The 22,379-nt window shown below is 42.0% G+C and overlaps 1 protein-coding gene across 2 annotated transcripts in view; it reads left to right on the top strand.

Annotated features, from left to right (window-relative positions):
• Positions 1–326: 326 nt before the first annotated feature.
• LOC119657253 (aminopeptidase N-like) overlaps positions 327–22,379 on the top strand; it is a 33,880-nt gene continuing 11,827 nt past the window's right edge. Inside the window, exons 1-4 of one of the 2 annotated variants that reach the window (XM_038064073.1) lie at positions 327–850; positions 1,022–1,177; positions 15,463–15,940; positions 17,567–17,723. In XM_038064073.1, coding sequence (XP_037920001.1) covers positions 366–850; positions 1,022–1,177; positions 15,463–15,940; positions 17,567–17,723 — 1,276 coding nt within the window. In that variant the 5' untranslated portion in view covers positions 327–365. Of the gene's footprint in view, positions 851–1,021; positions 1,178–9,504; positions 9,995–10,060; positions 10,220–15,462; positions 15,941–17,566; positions 17,724–22,379 lie in introns of those variants that run through there. The other variant, XM_038064074.1, reaches the window with a different exon arrangement.

Below are 22,379 nucleotides of genomic sequence, written 5' to 3'. Positions count from 1 at the left end.
AAAATAAGTTAGTTAATGACATTTTTTAGAAGGTAGAATTTTTTAGAAGGTAGAATTTTTCATCCGATCTCTGTTCGGAGTCGATACGAGATCACCCACGATAACAGACTTTATCGATTGATTATCTAAATTTGAAAATTCTTCTGGTATTTACCGCCGACCGTAAATTGAATTGCGCTCGTCACATACTCATGGATATCCCCTTAATCTAATTAAACTATCATTGGGCAATTAGCACAAATAATATATGGCCACCATGTAATCTGTAATTATTATATTACTGGTTATCGATAAAGAGTTGATCGACATTTAATGTTGCCTGAATTGATGGAACTTGACTTCAGTTCAATCCAATACCGGGCAAGATGTGGTCCCTGAGTGTGGTGTGCCTAGTGTTACCTATATTTCTTGTGGTTAGCAATGTAGCTGCTATCCCAATCCTCCCCTTCAACGAAACGCGGGCAGATGATGTTGGATATCGTTTGCCAAATAACACGCGTCCGGTTACATATGATATCCGTTTGACCACGAATATCCACAGGGAGGATTTGGCATTCACCGGAGTTGCTATTATAGATTTAGAGATACTCCAGAGTACTTCTTCGATCTATCTGCATGCTCGGCAAATCAAAGTTACTTCGGCAACTATATGGCTGGCTTGGGCAGAATCCTATACATATCCGGTTACCTTGACCTACGATGAAGTGACTGAATTTCTTGTAGCAGAAGTTCCAGCAGTTTTACTTCCGGGTGGCGTATACCGGTTAACTCTCAATTATGAAGGCACTCTTCGCACTGACGGTGGCGGATTCTATCGCCAATTCTACAAGAACTCTCTCGGCGAAAATGTGTACGTATCACTTTTGGTATACTCAAAAATATTATAGGATATTAGTGCCGAAGTTGATTTATCGCTGAACAGACCATGGATGGTATCTAATTCCCTTCCCTCCCTCCCTTCCTTCAAAATCTTCTATTCACTTGTGATTAGTAAAAACTTTAAATAATTCTTTACTTGCAGTTATCTTGCCACAACACAATTTGAATCAACCAACGCCAGACACGCTTTCCCTTGCTACGATGAACCGCAAAAGAAAGCCATTTTTAAAATCTCAATTACGCACGGAAGTACTTATAACGCCGTATCGAATATGCCAGTGATGAAATTAACCGAAAAGTAAGTACCATTTATTTCCTAATTAATTTACCAGGCAAATTGGATGTTATACTTGGGAAATCCACATTTTTAGTTATGCATTGAAATACCATAAGCTTCTGTACAGAGAACAGGATTAGGTCCAAACGCATATACGTTTTTATGAAGTAGTTTGGGTAGACGCACTCAGCACTTTACCGCAATCTAACTAGGATTATATAATTGGTGCACGAGTGCTAATTATTTGCTAATCATTATGAGTAGTATTAATTGCCATGATTAATATCACGGTGCAATAAAAACATAAAATCCATCCAGCTTTGCAGATATCACTCCGATTACCGGTGAGTAGGTCCAGTAAAATGTTATCAAAAGCAATAAAACCTATGAAATATTGGCAGCTATTACCTAATGGAATGCGCAGCTCCGCCAGACTTGATTCTTGCAAATCCTGTTCCAATTATCCCGTTTCAATGATCTCTTGATTCAACTTTACACATCTAGTGCCGATATCCACTTGTAGCTGATCCTTCAGGTTTTTTAGCCTTCAGGCCTTTTATATGTTCTCGCATCCACCATTTGCTTCTTATGGTACAGAACAGCATTTTCTTTTCATATACAACCTTCGTCAAAAGTAGCTTTTTTGAGCTCTGAGATCTTATCTATAGTGTAACACATGTTTTCGGTTGTTTTGTTGATAAAAAATTTAACTTTTTTTGGTTTCCAATTAGACTTGAATGAACCGAATCATCATCAACGCAACGACCGGTATCCGGTCTAGGCCTGCCTTAATAAGGAACTCCAGACATCTCGGTTTTGCGCCGAGGTCTATCAATTCGACATCCCTAAAAGCTGTTTGGCGTCCTGGCCCACGCCATCGCTCCATCTTAGGCAGGCTTTGCCTTGTCTTCTTTTTCTACCATAGATATTGCCCTTATAGACTTTCCGGGCTGAATCATCCTCATCCATACGGATTAAATGACCCGCCCACCGTAACCTATTGAGCCGGATTTTATCCGCCATCTGACCGTCATGGTATTGCCCATAGATTTCGTCGTTATGTGGACTATGGAATCGTCCATCTTCATGTAGGGGGCCAAAAATTCTTCGGAGGATTCTTCTCTCGAATGTGTCCAAGAGTTCGCGATTCTTCTTGCTAAGAACCCAAGTTTCCGAGGAATACATGAGGACTGGCAAGATCATAGAGCTTTGACCCTATGGTGAGAATTTCGAGCGGAACAGTCTTTGTAAGCTGAAATAGGCTCTGTTAGCTGACAACAACCGTGCGCGGATTTCATCATCGTAGTTGTTATCGGTTGTGATTTTCGACCCTAGATAGGAGAAATTATCAACGGTCTCAAAGTTGTTTTCTCCTATTCTTATTCTTCTTCGCGTTTGACCAGTGCGGTTTGATGTTGTTGGTTGATTCGTTTTCGGTGCTGACGTTGCCACCATATATTTTGTCTTGCTTTCATTGATGTGCATCCCAAGATCTCGCGCCCCCTGCTCGATCTGGATGAAGGCAGTTTGTACGTCTCGGGTGGTTCTTCCCATGATGTCGATATCGTCAGCATAGGCCAGTAGTTAGGTGGACTTAAAGAGGATCGTACCTCTTGCATTTACCTCAGCATCACGGATCACTTTCTCGAGGGTCAGGTTAAAGAGGTCGCATGATAGCGCATCCCCTTGTCGTAGACCTGTGGCGCGGCAAGATCTGCAACATTCGAAATAAATTTCGAATGCCGCACCACATCACTCCGCCCTCCGTTGTTGATGTTGAATGGTCTTGGGAGTGATCCTGCTGCTTTTTTTTGGCCTCGCACATTGGTCAGGGTCAGCCTAGTCAGTCTTATTAATTTCGTCGGGATACCGAATTCTCTCATGGCCGTGTACAGTTCTACCCTGGCTATGCTATCGTAGGTGGCTTTAAAGTTGATGAATAGATGGTGCAACTGTTGTCCATATTCCAATAGTTTTTCCATCCCTTGCCGCAGACAGAAAATTTGATCTGTTGCTGAGTGAAGCCTCTTTGGTATAGGCCAACGATGTTCTGGGCGTATGGGGCTATCCGGCTTAGCCTAGTGGAGAATATCTTATAGATACTCAGCAACGTGATACCTCTATAATTGCTGCACTGTGTCACATCTCCCTTTTTATGTATGTGACAGATAATGCCTCGTTGTCAATCGTCAGGCATTGATTCGCTGTACCATACCTTGAGCACAAGTTGTTGAACCACTTGGTGTAACTGGTCGCCTCCATATTTAACCAATTCGGCTGTAATTCCATTGGCTCCTGGCGACTTATGATTTTTTAGCCGATGAATTGCACGGACTGTTTCTCCTAAACTTGGTGGTGGCAGTATTTGTCTGTCGTCTTCAGTTGGCGGGACCTCCAACTCGCCGATGTCCTGGTTGTTCAGTAGCTCATCGAAGTTCTCAACCCATCGCTCCAATATCCTGATTCTGTCGGAAATCAGATTTCCCTCTTTGTCTCGGCAGGATGAGCATCGAGGTGTATAAGGTTCCATCCTGCTGACTTGTTGGTAAAACTTCCGCGCCTGGTGCAGTTGCTCCCTGTACTTTTCTAGTTCACAGACTTGTTGGTTCTCCCAGGCTTCCTTTTCCGTCTGCGAAGTCGCTTTTCCGCTCGATGGAGTTCGTGATAAGTTTTTGTGCGTGCCCGCGTTCTTTGCGAATGCAACATTACTCGGTATGCAGCATTCTTCCGTTCCGTTGCTAGTTGACACTCATCGTCAAACCAGCCGTTCCGACTCCTTTTGCGGCTGCGGCCAAGTATCTTTCTAAGAGTATCAATGACAACGTTCTTCAGGTGGTTGTGAAGATTATTTGTTGACGCTTCATCTCCAGGTCCTCTGTTGACTGCGGTTATTGGGGCATCCATTTCCCTCTTATAGGTGTCGCGGAGGGTTGTGTTGTGGATGGCTTCAGTGTTCACTCTCACCTGTTTGTCAGAGGGGATTCTAGGTGGTATTGTTATTCGAGCTCGGAGCACCATGCCAACGAGATAGTGATCCGAGTCGATATTGGCCCCCCTATATGTTCTCACATTCATCAAGGCTGAGATGTGTTGGCGTTCAATCAGCACGTGGTCCCGTCTGGAAAGGCTCACATATGTTTGTGGACCGCTTTCCGCATAAATCAGGTAATTCCAAGAACCATTTCCTGCGATACTGCTAACTGAATAATTCGCAGTCCGTAATCATCCCTATGTAAGCTATGGGAGCCCACGTATCGTCTGAATACGGGCTCCATCCTTACTTGACTGTTATAATCTCCAAGTATCATACTTGGGACAGGCTCCTAGGGTCCGTTCAACTGCCTCGTAGAAGGTATTCTTCTCTGACTCTCCCTACAGAACGTTTATGAGGCTTATATTTCTAAATTTGCCTCGCAAACGCATAGCCTTTCGCTAAAATTTTCAAAGCAGGTTACAGCAGGCTCCATTTTCTGGCTGACTAAGAAACCTACTCCGAGCACATGGTTTACTGGATGGCCGTTATAATATATGGCAGTTTCTGATGAAGGAAGAACTCTCAGCGATCCCTACATGTAGGTGGAGATTGGGGTTGGTAGTAGAACTGTTGGTATTGGTTTAGCGGGCATTTCCCAGGTTTTAGGATGAACCTAAATGAAGATTAACTTAACAATCTTAGCTCATTTAATTGGTATAGTATCAGCTTTAGAAAGCAATCTACAGGCAGCAGCGATAAACCAAGATATATCGATAGTTCTGGCAATGATACCAGCGGAAAACATGAGCAATTATGTAAGCTACAACCAGTTAACTAGTAACATTCCAAACTGGAAAGATCAAAACAAGAGTGAGAAAAAATAGTTTTTCGTGTAAAATATTTGTAAAATTTAGTAAGAAAAAATAGATCTACAAAGACGGACAGGACCGGAAAAACAGAAAATAATCGTTTGGAGGCTTTCCCTTAATGACTTTCAATGACTTTTCATCCGTCTCCTTTAGGAGCTTCTGCAGTAAAAGTTGGGTGTTAAAGTAAGAAATAGACCAGGCTATCGAATAGACCACATACTCCTTGATTCGTGTCATTTATAAATTACATCAGACTAAAACCATTAAAAACGATTTAACGATAGGTCTCTCGTAGCTCGAATCGCGTAAGCCAGTTCTGGCTTAAAATACTTTTTGAACATATGACTTGGGGTTTCATCCAGGGCAAATGCAACTCATCAAACACTGCCTCACGTCTGTCCAGAAGGATTGACTGCTGAGAGAGCGCCGATGAGTTGCCTTGGACTAAACAGCAAGTAGCATAATTTTTGTCTCTTGGGTCCCTGCCTAAGAAACAAGGACCCATGGACCACAACCGTGAAAGTGCATTGCTGTCCAATTGAACCGGTCCACCATAAATTTTCAAAACAAAGTTGAGAGAGAGCATTGAGTAGCGAATCTATCCCTAAACACAAGTTGCCAAGTTTGAGTACGCCATTAAGCACGTCTGCTTCGGGTTGTATTTGGCCTTTATGGACGAGTCTATTTTTTGCAGTTCCTTTACAGTAAAGAGTGTTTAGTGTGCGATAGGTCCTCTCTAGCAGATAACGTCGGCTCAAGTGATCAGGAGAGAATGGTTGCACGATTTGTTTCATCTTAGTTGTTTCCCTGGAATAAGATGGTCGGTGATCTGCTGTGGTGTGACCCAATGTCACGGTCGTCCACTGGTGTTGCTTTAGATGAGCCTTGAAGTAGAAATAGCTTCAGGAGCGAACAGTTCGAAAGTTGTTGTCCACTCTCCCAGAGGAGCTTCAGAGTTGTACCTCTGGCCTGCTCAGAATCATAAGAACGGACAACTCGTAAGCCTTTTTCCGTATACGCGGAGGAGCTCAAAAGATGTACCTCTGCTTTTCGCTTAGACGTGATGAAACAAAGTGTTCTCCTTTGAAATTTAAATTTATCTGTATATTTTGTTCTAATTCCTAAGCCTAACATATATAACTTATTTGCTTGTTTTTCTCACACAAACTTTTGCTCAAATTTCCCGTTTTGTATTTTTCTCACACTGACTTTTTCCCAAGGTAGATTCCCATTTCAACGACTTTTCTGTGATATTTTTCTCCACAGGTTGTAATATTCTCTACTTGCAATATCTGTCAGTAAATTATTGGCACAAGTGAAGTTTGTCTGCAGGCAATTTCTAAGTTTTTACTTATGCGCTAGAAGACTATAATTTTGATAACAAGCTGTTATTTAATATGGGAATCATCTTATCTACGGGTTTGAGTAGTGTGCTTTAAGATTTTGTGTAAGATTGTATTGTATAGTTATTTTATCTATTCTACACTGCGGGCTTCTTGGTAACAAACCTATGTTCGAAATTCCATGGGGTCTTGCTAATGTTACTTCTGCAAACAGTACGCTTTTTAGGGTTTCGATGAACGCAAAATTTTACAATCACGGTTCACTGTTTTTCTATCTGTCTGCTTTGCAGTAATATAGGTTTTAATAGGAAACATTATAGAACATCGCAACGTGCTGTGAAAAAACATTTCATTGAATCAATAGTGAACTCAACGATTCCGCTAATGATTCTGCAACGAATCTTTTCTCCGTGTTTGGATCTTGTGGTTTATTTACAACTTTAAAGATAGCTTCGAAAAAATTCCCTAGTTCACTTTTTTCAACATTTTATCTAGTAGGCAGAATGACAGAAATATAAACTATCATATATAACATAACCTTCTGACCTTCGGCCGTTTCTAAGACTGGCGTTTCTCGTAAGTCTTCCCAAATGATGCCTGCTCAAACACTCTGTCGACTCTTTCTTCCATGTTTCTGATCTTAACCCCTAATGTGCCGATTTTTTTTGCTTAAAAGCAGGCTCTTTCGACGTGGGGTAAACGGCGGAAAAGTTTACTTGCTCACAGCAGACCCAGGTCTAGGATACCTTAAACTCGAAAGGCAGCAGTGGACTAACGAGGCAGCGTTCTTTCTCATGCTATAAGTTCTTGAGTAGTTGGATTCCTCTGCATGTCCGATTGCATGAGGTGGATCATTGTGTCAGAATATTCACTTGTTGTATATATTTTTCAAAGACTGGCATCTTTCAGACTCAGGAACATGACCAACGTCAGACTATGGTCAGTTTGATCCCTCTGCAGTTCATAGATTGGGCTCGTTGTCAAATTGGAGTTGCAAGTTCTCGAGCCAAGTTCGTGGTTTTTATTTAATCGTCCCTTCTCTTTTTGCAGTTCCTCTGTTGAAGTTGATCTATATTTTGCCATGTTTGCTTCCAGTTCACACCCTTATAGAGTACAGGCCATCCACAAGGTCTATTCGTTGTCATTGTTATTATTATATTTTCCTCTTGGAAATCACTTGTTTTCTTCTTCAGGGATCTGACTCCCGATATTCGGTGTTTGTTTAATGAATTATTTTGTAGGCACAAATCGGAAAACTTCTTTAATTTCATTACTTGCTTCATCTGTGTTGGCTATATCAAATATATCTCCGTATTCACTTCACAACTGTTCACTCTGGGTCACGTACGTATTAATGTTTTGCATCCCAAGGTTCTAGAAGCTTTAAGGGGTCATCCCGTGTGTCGGAACCGCCGAATCGATCTTTTTTTGGCATCAATTGTATCTAGATATAGTGTAGAATATGTAGGTAAAGTGATTTTTTGATATTCGGAGTCGTTTGGAAATTATAGTGTTGAACACGTGATAAGTCACATGCCTGATTTTTGTCGATCGCCGTAATAAAGCTCGCATTCATCGGTCCGAATGACGTTCGAATGACTTCGCTAAAAGGACAAGAATTGAAGCCAAGACTGTACATGTGTTTCTTAAAGAAACCTAAGGTTTATAGATTAGGTATAGCAGATTAATAATCAGTTAAGATTTTATGGCTAAAAATCCCATTTTACTTTTTAAATGCGTTTTTCTCAAACCGCATGTTGAAAATCGGCTGCCACCATAGCCCACCACATCAAAATTCACAAAAAAAAGCTTAACACGGCACCAAAAATTTACCTTTTAATATTTTTTAATCATCGTAGTTTGGGGACTGTAGTTAAGTCTTAACGTTAAAATGCTGTTTCCTTTTTTTCTTTACGACGATCGTAGCGCCCTCTAGCGTGGCAACAGAAAAACACCTTTTTTTGGAGATGGGTGTATAAATTGCTTTGTTTTTCAATAATGAACTATGCAATCTTGCTGGAAAAATTACTACGCATGCTCAAGTTATTAGTTAATATATGGTGAAAAATTCGAATTTGTATCTTTATCCAGTACTTCACAAAAAATTTCTAAAAAAAGCAAAAGGAAAAACGGCCTTCACACGGGATGACTCCCTCAACATTTAACACGAACGTCTGTGTAGGCACGCGAAATCTAGGCGAATACAACCGGAAGGAGTGCAGTTCGACAGCTACAATGGAAAGGCAAACTGTCCAACCAAGTGTAGAATTAAGGTAGAGCTGTAGGGGCATTTTAAAACTCATAAATATATGAATCCACACACTTTTCTCCTAACTTATTTACTTTTTACAACGTCGGACAGTTTTTCACTTCAATACTAGCAGGAAGCTACCATACTGCATGAATCCTCCTTGAAGATTTTTTTTCAAAAAGCTTTCTAGCCCTTCACTCAACATCTTTTTCTGCAAATAGTGACAGGTGTGAACATTTTTTCATTTGGCTTTCTTTCCTTCACGGTTTTAGCTAAATTGCGCTTCCCTGTAAAATGGACGGCTATCTGTCCACCCAACTGTAGTTATCTCAAGATATTTTAAACGCTCATTTCCTCGGAATTATTATGTTTTATGGATATTTAACACATTTAATTTAGATTAATTTCTATTTTATTAGCCCCGCTACCCGTTCATTCATCCGGGAGTTCTATATTTATAAACTTATTATGTCTTAAAACAGTGAGGAGTTAAAAATGGATTTTCCTTCAAAAGAAAATGTACTCGCACTCATATATTGCTTGTGTATCTTCCACAATTTCCTTGTAATAATGACAATAATTTTTTACTAGGCAGGTTTAGTTTTACAGTTCTATAAACTGATGATTGTTATAGTGCGCTATAAAAATATACTGGAAACATTATTGGGCACTAATGGATGTTCTGAATTCAACCATCTCAAACTGAAGGTTATCTTTATTTGGAGAGTCTGTCGGCTAAGAATCAATGGCGGACAAAAACGCTCTTATAAAGGATGCAATAAATGGCCTACGTAAAGATATTATTTATGGCACATTGTAGACACTATTGACCAGCCATAAATTTAGATTCACCCAATTAATGATGTTTCAATTTTTGGCAAATGTTTGGTGAATTCAGTCTACCAGTGAATTTAATTACGACAACATGTTTTATAACTTCAGAAGTTTAGTTGTGCTTTTTATCTCAATAAATCTAGTATTTGGCAAACCTGTCGCTGAAGATGAAGATATTGAAGGGATCCCTGATGGGATGTTGCTTCCCAACACAACCCGGCCAATATACTACGATATACACATAAAGACTGAGGTGGACAGAGGTATCACCAACTTTACCGGAGTGATTGATATATACTTCTACGCAGCAGTAGTAGTTGATCGTGTGTACTTGCATATGAAGCAGCTGGAAATAACCTTCATGAAGCTGATAGTGGCTGCATACGGACAAGAGCATTTAGTTTCACACTCATATGACGAAGAAAGGGAATTCCTAATTGTCCATGTAGCCGGTGGCCTTTTTTATGGGCAAACCTACAAACTAACACTGGAATATAAAGGCAACTTGCGGACGGACAATGCTGGGTTCTATATTCAGTCATACAAAAATTCAGCTGGGCTAGACGTGTAAGATGTGTTGAGTGATCGCCTAGTGGAACAGGACGCATTAAAGGATTATTTTATGTTTTAAAGATATCTAGCAACAACACATTTCCAGGCAACCGATGCTCGGCATGCATTCCCTTGTTACGATGAGCCTCAGTTGAAAGCGGTGTTCAGGATCAAGATAACACACCACAAGTCTTATACGGCCATTTCGAACATGCCAGTACTGGGTGAATTGATAGACAAGTGAGTGCTTCAGTTAAATTTTGAAGAAATTAAATGTGGAACTACAGAAAACACTCGCTAAACTCCTTCTTCGACCATAAATTACCTCTGAAAAAAGTTCGTCAAATATAAGAAGGAAATGCAAAAATTATTACACCGGCCAGAATTAAAAAATTAGACACGTCCGCTCCAACTCCACCGCATAAACTTCGGAGGTAGAGCGGGCACCTACGGGATTTTCAACCACTAAAAACCATCCCCTGTGGTCATGTGCACGCACCGGCGTTTTGAAGACTCTTCCCATCTGCGATGCCAGAGATCATTCGACTCTTTGCTTACCGCATTGTTGCGTTCTTTGTGCCAATCCATTCGTCTTACATGGTACTTCATACTCATCTCATTCGCCACAAAGTCGACAGGGATCGTGCCCACCACCACCTGATCTACCCACCATCTGATGTAGTTCTAAAAGCACTGCAAGCCGGTTAACCGAATTCGCCTGCTTCCGTCTCTGAGAATTTGCACCTGTGGGGATAGAAACCACACTTTAAAGTGAATGAAGCCTCTCAACATTTTTAAGTATCATCTCAGGCTCCGCGAATACTTCGAACAAGACACATCCTCTCACATTCGTTGTCCAGCTGGCTCCCTCAGAGCCCCCGCATTAAAATCGCCAGCTGTGATGATCGACCAACGTCCTCTTGCATCCAAAACCATAGCGTTCAGCTCCTGCTCATACTGGGCAAGCATAGCGGAAGGCTTGTTTTCGGGAAGCCCATAGCGCTGCCTCCTTGGTCTTTGATCCAAATGCCACCACTTTGGTTTTAATATAACTCACTAATTATAGCCGCATCGATATTTTTCTCGTGGATGGTTTGCAAGTGAAGGTCCTGCGTCGCCTGGTAGTGGTTGAGATTGATTTATATCAATCTCATGTGCGATTTGCGTTAAATGCTCTTCTGCATTCTTGCCCTCTACCGATGGCCTACACAGTCCATTCATTTGTACAGTAAGCAATTTAGGTCAGCTCCACAATCCTTGCTGATATGCCTTCCATTCCTGCATTGCTTCGACCTGTCATTTACGCTGAGCATGCCTTCGCAATGTAGTCGGAGCCATCGCATTTAAAGCATTGCTTCAGTGCTCGCCGCTCCCTGCGCCGATACATGATCCAGCCTATTCTAATTTTCCCTGATGCTAACAGTATGAGGTAGGCTGCTGATGGCGGTTTGTGTTCACCTGTAGGCTCTCCCCAGCGTTTTCACTACTGAACCCTGTTGTCCAATAAAATGAAACTGCTTTTGCAAGGCTTCGCAAACCTCCTCCTAAATGCTAATCTTATCTACATCTTTGCAGATTATAGTGATCTCTGACTTACTAGCCCTTATGTCGGCTTCCTGACCTAACAAGTTCCGATTTGGCTCAAAAATTATCCGAGTTTTTTATTATTATTCTGTTAAGGCAAAAGCCGCACTGCGTCCTTAAAGAACTATTGTGCCCGTTTTGCTGGTTATAGTGTAGCTATTAATCATAGTATCTCAACCAAGTCTATAACCGTTAGGAATTTTACTATATTTCCTACTTCCAGATCTTTCAATTTTGCATCTGGTATGAAGTGTTCTCCCAGGTGCCTCAACCTACTTTGCATAAGTGGGGGACACTGCTGCAGAATGTATATAGAGGTTTCATCACAATCCGCGCAGAACCTACAATTGTCCGTAGATATCCCTAGCTTCCCTAGGCGATAGTTTAGTCAATAGTGACCAGTAAGAATTCTCACTATCATTCGGACTTTCTTTTTGATGAGGTTTAAGCAATCCTTTATGCGCATGGGTTTGTAACCTTTCCGACATGTGCCTTCCAATGTAATTTTTGGTCTAGCAATTCCCAAATATTGAATCTCAGTTTCTAGTTTCACTTCCATGTCATGTAACCTCATGGCTCTCAGGTGATCAAGCTTACATCTCCTAGTTAATGATACTATGGTGGATTGATCCACAGTCCCACATTCCTGCACCAGGCACTAGTAACACTAAGTCCAGTTTTGATTATATCACATAGAGTATCCTCATATTTCCCCCTACAGATTAAAACAATGTCGTCCGCGTAACCCTGGATCGGTATCCCAGTATTTGTTAGCATGTACATACCTCTTTTGCTAGTTTCCAGTTATCCTCTCTTCCCCTTTTATTCGTCGTTGTGCTGTCACCCAGAATGTTGTTGCCTGCCGCCGCGTGTTAGGACCCCGGGAAATGAGTTCTGCGAACTGGTGTACCCTGTCCTCCTCACTCTCGGTAAATGTTCCATCTTCTTTCTGCAAGCAGACAGAGGATATTGGCTCGTCTTTGGCTACAGCCCTGTAAAGCCTGGTTGCTTTTGTGATTTGTTCGATCCCTTCATAGAATTCCCTGAAATTGTTCCAGTTTGCTTCCCTGATCGCGTTTCTATACGCAGTCAGTGCATTTTTGTACCATGGCCAGTCCATGTTTTTTTGACCGGTTAAAGAGTTGAAGAGGATGCATTGCGCATCCCTTGATGACTTAACTGGCTCAGCTGGACAACTAGCCTCATATGCGTCAATGACGACTGTGTTGAGATTTTCAACCATTGTTTCTAGTTGCAGTTTGCTCCTGATGTCACCGCCCTCTTGAAGGTGGGCCATCTTGTTGCTCAGATGCCTTGCATAGGATTCCAAATCCGTTCTCCTGGGATTCCTTATTATTATTTTCATTTCGGAGTTGCCCTCCATGTCAAATCCGATTATTCTGAGATCGGACATAGAGTGCTCATCCGACATCCTCCAATTCTTGACCAGCCCATTCGTTAGAGTATTTCCTGGGGTTATAGTCTAGTATCTCCTGTCTAGTGCTGGTCACAAATATTGGAAGGCTCCCTAAGTTATATAATTCTAACTCATTGCTAAAAATAAATTCAAGAAGATACGCACCTCTTCGATTGGTGTCACTGCTTCCTCAGACTTCGTGATGCCCGTTGGCATCGCAGCCGAAGAAAAGTGGTAACGCCCTTTCCCACAGTACTTCACCAGTTTAGCGACTTGTTCCATCGACTCCTGGGAAGTATCCCGATGCCACGACTGCCTCTCGAGGGCTCCTCCCGGCTTTCAATGAGACTTGGGTAGTCGCAAGGTCCTCGGTCAGCAACTATGAAAGGCATATATATTTTAAATTGCGTTTTTGATTTTCACAAGCGGAGTCCCAAATTACCTGCATGCTTCCTCCTTGCAAACCGCGAATCTGCTCCCGGTACACCCGGGACTCCTGAACCAGCACTATTCCAATGTTCTCCTTGGAGCTTATCTTTACAATTACCGCAGATGTAGCTTTCACATTGCGGAGATTTATCTGGGCTATCTTAGTGCTGGCCATTGGCTCCGCTGTTGTTTGGAGCCCTTCTCCACTGTCGGAGTAAACCCCCCCTTCTCCAACATGGCGCTTTCCTGGGTGCCGCTGTCCACCCTGAGCCCTAGAAGTCCTAGACGTAGGTCGTTCAGCTTCTGCTCTTCACTTGGCAGCAGGTCTACTTCCCTGGCTGATCTTGTCCTTTCCTCCTCTATGGTTTTCGAGATTTCTCCGGGGACCTTGGTATACTATTCCGAGATGTCTTTCCTCGGCTTTTCCCTGTCGATATGCACAGGTATGTTACCAAATCGATAGTTGATATGGCAACTCCGAAGTTTGATTGACCTACCCCGATCGTGAGAAGTCTACCCTTGCCTTCTACCTTGCTTCTGAAGACTCTCCATAATCGCGAGATCCTCATTCTGAACGATTAAGAGGTCCATGAGATCTTCCGTCTCTATTGTTTCGGCTTTTGGAAGAAAAACTGTCAATATGTGTGGGCCTGGTATATCATTCCCAGCACATGTTGACAGTTCTGCTCTTTCCCAGCCTGGCAAATTAGGAACTATGGTCCTAAGCCACTCTGCAATGTTTTCTGTCGCGTCGTCCATCAGTATATGTCCTGGTCGAAAGTGTATCACGGTGAACGCAAGTTTTGCACTCCACCCCTTGAATATCTGCCTCTCTGCCTCTCTTCATGAGTGAATATTTGCTCGGGAACCTTTTTCTGGCAGCATTGCCAGTCGAATGTCCTTGACAGCACTACCGCGGGGGTGTAATCACCTGGTTCTCAGCATTTCGGAGATGTGTCTCCACCTGGTTAACCAGTTTGTGTGCGGTACGGGGTCCCGCTTTATAGGTACATCGCCAGGGGAGAGACAGCTCACCCCCAAAGAGACTTGCTTGACCCCTTCTTCGCGGTTACATCTTTGGATTTATTGAGCTTCAACATAAGATCGCCTTTGTGGGACCATCTAATGCAGTTGACATTCTCTATCAGATTGGTAAGGCTCGGAGTTTGCTTTTTTTTTCTCCTGAGAATACCAGCGTATGACCGTTCGCCTCGTTTGGCGGTGATAATTACCTTCGGTTTTATCTTCCTCTGATCTTTTCTTTTTTGAGGTGTCACCTTTCTCCAGGCTTCAATATCCGCCTTGAAGGATCCGCCCCCTTTTGCTGGAGTCGCGGCTATGACAATGTCGCCGGCAGCGTTAGCCCTTGTCGTCATGTATGTTACCCTACTTTTTTAGGAGTTGCGCCGTTTTTTCCAACAATGCCTTATTTCCCCACTAACAGTTTTTAAACTGAGTGTAAAGCGATGAAGTGAAGAAACTCCCAAGGAAGAAACTGCACCCAGGATGCGATCATCACCCCTGATCACTTTCCGCAACCTTTGCAAAACACCTCAAGGGAAGACAAATCAGCAAGAACAAACTTTTCTCAGATATGCTATCCTCCCGGTAATCGTCCGATGGCCCAAAAATAAGCCAATTTTTTTAAGTATTCAAAGTGTTGCTCTCCTCCCTTATTTCTAAGTCTAGTTAAAACAGAGATGTTCAAGCGCATATCAACAGACACTTCAGTGGAGTTGCACTTAGGTAGTTTTAATGCTTTTAAGAGAGTTCTTCTCTCGTGTTTGACCGAGGTCAACTAGGATGGTTATTTCGTCCATCTTAAACAAAGGAACTCATTACGACCTGTAGGTATCGTTAGCCATCTATATCAATACTTTTAATTATGTAAGTGATCATAAAAGCACGAGTTCTCCCAAATTTACAAGTTCAATCTGCTATTGCAGCTTATCAATCATTTTTGAACACTTTCAAAAGTTTTGAAATGAATTAGCTGTATATTTTTTGAAGTTTTCTTAAATAAACTAATGTATAATACTTCTGAATTTTTCAGCAATGATGGAACCACCACAACATCGTTCGAACCTACCACCTTAATGTCAACCTACTTGGTTGCATTCACCGTATCAGACTACACATACTCACGACAAATGGATCGCGTTGAACATAGGGTCTACTCTAAGCCAAATTACGAGAAGCAGCATCAATTCGCCCTACAGACCAGCATAGCTGTTCTGAACAGTTTGGAGGATTACTTGGGTTTCGCATATCCCTTGACAAAGATGGATAACGTCGCGATTCCTTCTAAGGGAGGTGCTATGGAAAATTGGGGTATGGTCACATATGGCGAGCAATATTTGTTGTATGATGAAGAAGAAACCACAGCAGCAGCTAAAACTACAATAGCAACAATCATCGCACACGAGTTCGCTCACCAATGGTTTGGTGATTTGATCACCCCAAAATGGTGGACATACACTTGGCTGAATGAAGGATTTGCATCACTTTTTGAATATGTAACCACAGACGAGGTAAGAATGTTTAGTGCTAGCTTAAAATCGTTGATTTCTGGCAACGCTAGCTTCTTCATTCCTGTTCAAAATTGTACTCCATTTTCAAGGGTTTGTGTAAAACAAAACCTTATTAAAATCGGTTTTCTGTCTGTCTGTCTGTCATACCTGTTTTTCTCGGAGACGGTTATAACGATTCACGCCACAAAATTTGGTGGAAAAGAGGGAACTGTGAACGCTCACGCCTACAATGAGTTAGATCATTCTACATCGAATTTAATGGGGGCCCCCCCCCTCTCCGGGGGTCTCCGTACATGCAAAAGGGGATGCACTTTCCGCCGGTCTTAGTTTTGACATTTGTTGGGAAGGTGAGGAGTGCGGGGAGTCGAGACATATTATTTCTTTAACGGACCCATTCTCCGAAACTACCCGAAAAATTTGAAAAAATCAAGAGGCTAGGCTCTGAAATAGACACCATACTGATATCTGTTCCCATTAAGTTCCTTCTAGCAAACAATGTAGGGCATAACATAACAATGTAGAGCATGATCCTACCAAGTTTCGTAAAAATTGTTTCGTAGAAAGTCATAATAGGTCAAAGTTGTCGCTACCTTGCAAATTTAAGACTGAATGTCAACATCACCTGAATGTTCTCATATAATCTTCTTTTTCTTTATCCTTTGTCCCATCGGGGTTGGCTCGCCGTGATCGGTTTCACCATTTGGCTCTATCAAATGCCTGCTCTGGATGCAATCTCGGGGCTTTTAAATCCCCATCCAGCTTATCAAGCCATCTTTGTTTCGGTCGGCCTTTTGGTCGTTTACCATCGGCTTTGATGTTCAGACCAATCTTGGCAAGTGAATTATTGTTAACACGAATTGCGTGACCATACCATCGAAGATGCCCCTCTCTCAATTTTTTCACGATTGGTGCAACCCCATATCGATCACGGATATCCTCATTTCGGATGTGATCAAAACATGTGACGTCACTCGTCCAACGCAACATCTTCATCCCCATTACCACAAGACGCAGTTCATTGTCTTTTATAGTCGGCTTACACTCAGAACTCAGACAAATGCACACTAAAGCCTCTTTATATATATACACAAAACCTTTCATACCTGAAGCGTCCAGCTTCTGGTTTTCCGCCTATATTTAGTATCTTTCTGGTTCCAGTTTCTTCGATATGAACTGATTCCGATATTAATTATGATTCAAAGCTTTATTCAGGAATATTTATCTATTGAAATATACTTATCTATTCTAAATAATTTCTATCATTCCAAAACTTCATCTCTTCAACAAATCACTCTATTCCCTTTATTGGAAGGAGACGTGAACTCTCATCATTGGACAATCTTGCGAAATTTATTAATTGACCAAAATACAAATTCCCTATCAAATCTCATTTTATTGAATGTGACCTTTATTACCCGAAACCAATTTTTCAGCTTAATAGAGGATTACATTTATAACCATTTGATTCTGGAATGTCCCAGTCTGAAAGATAAGCGAAAATAATCGCTTTGATCGAGTTTTAATTGACCAACTTTTGATTAACTACCCTTGAAATTTTTTATAATCGTCAGGAAATTGATATCGCACATTTTAAAAAATTACAATTAAAAAAAAATTCTTTTTTAGGTTTACCCCGAATGGGATCTTATGCAAGCATTTGTAGCTGAATACCTAAGAAGTTCCTTGATAAATGATGCACAATCCAACCCACGCCCTATGTCTGCCTACGCTGAATCTCCCGCTGGTATTGCAGGACTTTTCAACTACGTGTCTTATGGAAAAGGTATGTATTTGTGGTCTTGAAAACTTAAAAATTATTTCATGCGTATCTTATATTTCGGAATGGATTGAAATCTTGCTGACCGCATAGAGTCAATTGTGACATAAGTAGGATAATAATAATCATTATCACGACAATCAAGTTGGATCAGAGATTGGATCAGTGTTTGAGTACTTCATTCAAGATCGTAGCGCTACACCGCAGGACATTGAAGGAGGACATGGGGTCAATATTGTGCCCGCCAGTAGTCATTACCCTGATTTGACTCAGGTATTCATTCACAGCTGAGTCGACTGGTATCTGACATCTAGTCATGGTACGGATCCCTCTGTCGCCGGTGAGAGCTATAGCGACTGAGCTATATGCATGCCAGACATAAGTCATGATGTCAGACATAAGTCATATTACCCCTTAATGAGATGACTATAGAAATTGAGCCTTAGCATGCAGAATACATTGCCATCAAAAATCTTGATCCTCCCCTCCGTTCTCCAATTTCCAAATTCTAGCAATGACCTGCTGTAGTGTGAAGTCCGAAACAGAACCTTATTAAAATCGGTTCAATGTCTTCCTGGCGGTTTTTATTTGCAAGGAGATAAAAATATTCTAAAGATTCTAAAGAAAGTGTGAAATTTTTACTCAGTAAAACCACCCCTGACTCTCCCACTGCCCTGTTGAACCATCATAAAGTTGCATTCCTCACCTCTTCCACTTTTGGCAGTTTGCCCTGGATTGAAGCGATCATTGAGTTGATCACATACAAATTCTCTTGTCAGCATTATTCTCACCACATTTTCCGGTACCAGTGCTTCACTGGTAGTCCTCTAGGTTTCTTCTCTCGCCCACGAATCTTGGACAGTAAAAGAACACGTGCTCTAGCTATTCGAGGACTCCTTCGCAGTTTTGACAATTGGACGAATTTTCCAATTTGAACCACGTAGAGGTACAGGCGATTTCCCGCCAGTAATAGCGTAAGATTATAATTAATCGCCGCACATTATCTTCCCAGCCACTCCTTAATGATAGGAATCAGCCTGTATGACCAACACCCAATAAAGGAGAGGCTGACTTCAGATTGTATATGCTCGACATCTCGTCTGCCAAGATGTCAATTGACGTCATTTCCCAGAAGACGAGTGCAGTCTGACCTGAGACGTTCCGAAAGGAGAACACGCCCTCAGGGTTGTTCTCCAGTAGACTGTACTCAGTTTATGAGCGTTAGCTGCGATTCGCAATCCGTTTCCCAAACTGTGGCTGCATAGAGCAGACAATAAGTAGCCTACATGTATACCGTGGCCCTCCCCCGTTCGGTGTTATCCTTGTCAGGGCCATACTGAATGCGGATCCCTTGTCACAAGCATATTGCACGCATTGTTTAAAACTTAAGGGAGTCACCCCGTGTGAAGGACGTTTTTTCACTTTCGTTTTTTACGTGTGCAAATTTTTTCAATTTATTGAGAACGGTAGAACAAGAAAAAGTGTTTTGGTTTTGGGTATTGGGCGTGCCATATTGTTAATATCATCTACATATGCTATTAGCTGGGTTGACTTCACTGGTAGGGTGACATGCTCCAAGGGTGGATAGAAGAAAATTTTTCAGGTTTTGTTTTCAACAAAATCGATTCACTGTCTGTCAATCTGTCCCTCTGTTTGTCAGGCACACGCACTTTTCTCAGAAACGACTATACTGATTGACACGAAATTCGGCGAGAAGGCGGAAACTGTGAACCCCCGCACATGCGGTGAATGACATTGTTGCCTGTTGAACTTGATGAGGGTTACAAAGGCAAGGAGTGCGGGCACCCGAAAAGGGCAATTACATGAAGGAGCTATTCTCAGAAACTACTCAATCGAAAAATCTGTAAAAAATCATAGTGGTCAAACCACTTGGTATTTAGACCCCAAAATACTCCCCCTTATGATATCTGCTCGAGTAAAGCTAATAACAGTATATTATTATATTGTGAAAATTCACTGTAAATCCCCCTTAAGCATTTTGCAGTGTCGGTAAACTTTAGTAGGCAGCATCATACTGAAATAACAATAATCGTTGGCGCAACAATCCATATTGGATCAGGGTCTTGAAGGGTGTTAGCGCATTTCATTCAAGACCGAAAGCGGCCTTAGTGACATCCAATGAGGACATGATCTATTTGATTAACCTCTGGTCCATTCCTGAATGTCCCGATGTCAAACTTATAATAACTTTTTTGCTGCTGCCAAAGTCTCCCCCAACTGTTGGCGATGGTTACTATTTTATTCATCAAGGCTGCCTATCATGTGTCTCTATGCTTTCTCGCGTTAGGATTAGTTTTTCCATTTGCAAGGAAAATATGAACCCCGAATTAGAACTTAAGAATACACTCTAAGGCTTCTCTGTTTTTAGTAAGAGGCGACTAAAAGGAATACAAATTTGTGGACTAAGAATCTGAAAATTTTGAAAATTTATTTCTACCAAAACATCAAGAACGCCTCAGATAGGGATTGACCTCACATCGCAGACCTTTGGCGAGAACGCACTATAATTGATTTCAGGAATGTGCCCACGCTCTTCGACAACGGCGTAGAGAACCCTCGAAATGCTCGATTTCTGTGATACGGACAAGAAATTCAATGATATAAGCTGGATGTCCCAGGCCTAAGTGAAGTTAGATGGTGGGACACCGGAGAGTACTCCTCTCCATCTTGCCACACTAATAGCAATCTGCTTTTGCACCTTAGAACGCCAAGTTGTTCAGATTCGAAACCGGTATCGGGTTGTGTCTGAAGGCTATCGCAAGGAGCACTAGCTTCCAGTAGTTTCTGACAGGATTTTGACTGCAAAAATACGGTCCAACTTCATGAGCTCCACATTATACCCTGCTATGCACCAACGGACACTTCCGGTATAGTGGGGGAAGATGCTTTCTACGAGTAATTACACGTAGTTCAGCGGAAGTTTCCGAAAGTTGACATTGTGATGGGTGACCTAAATGCCAAAGTGGACCCTCACAACCCATTACTCGGACTTGTGATGGGGAAGCACGATCTTGGAAACCGTAACGGTAATGGTGGGAGGCCTTCAGCTTACATTGCCTCGTCATTTGTGATACATTGATCAAGCATAGAGCTCGACTGACTAATCAGATTGACAACTTTCCGATCAGCAGTAGAATGCTGGATGTGCATAAGACGATCTCGACAGGAATCTGCTGTTCACTTACATTCGTTTCCTTGTTAGCTCCCTCACTTCGCGCGGGGGTGGAGAGCTACGACCCATCAAGTTCAACATCGACGGCATGAATGGTTGCTTGACACTGGAGAGTTTCTTGCTAATCGGATGGCAGATACACTGAACCCGTCTAAGAATATCGATGAGCGATTGGTCGCCATCAAAATTGCTATTTTCCCCGGTGTTACGCAAGTTGTAGAAAACGCCTCAAAATGAACGTCATAAGGTCTGGGTGACTGTGAAATCGTGGAAGCCGGTCCATGAATGGAAAGGGTTGAAGGCCCTATTGACCACTGCGAGTGATAATAATAATAATCGTTGGTGCAACAATTCATATTGGATCAGGGCCTTGAAGTGTGTTAGAGCACTTCATTCAAGACCGAAACGGTACACTACAGTATACTGTAGGAGGCAATATGGTCAGCATTGTGCTGCAAGTGATACCGTGCGGAATACGGGGAAGTTCTGCGCAGTGAGGTTCGTGACAAAAGAAATTGTTTTGCCTATTTACCATCTTTCGATGGTCCTGTGAGGGAGGTTAATGGTTGACTCCTCATTCACTATGACGAGCAGCCGAAAAAATGTAAGGGACACTTCACACAGTTCCTAACCCAATTACATGTGGATGGCATGGCTAGTCACCACGTTTGGATACGGACTGTTTCCACAAGTAGACATGAAATTATTTCGACCATAAATGTACTCAAGCCGAGTGAAACCGCTGGGCTCTACGGCCTCCCCACAGAGTTATTTATCGTAGCACTTGGAGTTCCCGCAAATTCGATACTTTCACGAGAACTCGTTTTGAGTGTGGCAACTGTGCTCCCTGACAAGGCAAAGATAACAGGTAAAATAATCATGGAATGTATCTCGAAAGCTAGAATGCAGAGAGAAGGCATCGACACTCCACGGATCATTTTGGAGCAGTGAGTAATCGTAGTCCCTTCACCTATTGTTTTATCGATTTCTAGAGAGTGTTCGAGAGCGCGAACAACGCTGAAGCCAATAGCTATTTTCAGAGCATCATATAATCTCAGAGGAATTGAAAGTCAAATGCACCAGGGTGGCACCTTGTCTTTGATGTCATCTCCTTTTGTCATCGATGACGTTCTTCATGCTCTCTTGTCGGGAGGGCGTGGAGGAGTTCAATAGATTTTGACATCTTTCGTCAAACGTCTCGATTACACGCTCTTACCGTTTACACTGGGTCATGAGCCTTCGCCAAATAGCTCTGAATTCGGAAAGAGTGACTGGTAGAATTGGTCTGAAAATAAACACTAACAAAACCAAGGTTCTCAGTCTGATGGGTTACTCTTCCTATCTACACTAATAAGCACAGCATTGAAGTCGTCTACCAATTTGTATATCTCTGAGCTAGATACCTTTTCGTTGCCTCGGAAATGTAGTTATCCCAACAACAAAATCAAGTTAAAACTGTTTTATGGAAG

This window comes from Hermetia illucens, chromosome 5 (genome assembly GCF_905115235.1).
Source record: "Hermetia illucens chromosome 5, iHerIll2.2.curated.20191125, whole genome shotgun sequence".
In the NCBI taxonomy this organism is placed as follows: Eukaryota; Metazoa; Arthropoda; class Insecta; order Diptera; family Stratiomyidae; genus Hermetia; species Hermetia illucens.
The sequence above is the reverse complement of the archived record's forward strand: the minus strand, read 5'-3'. Positions and strand labels throughout refer to the sequence as shown.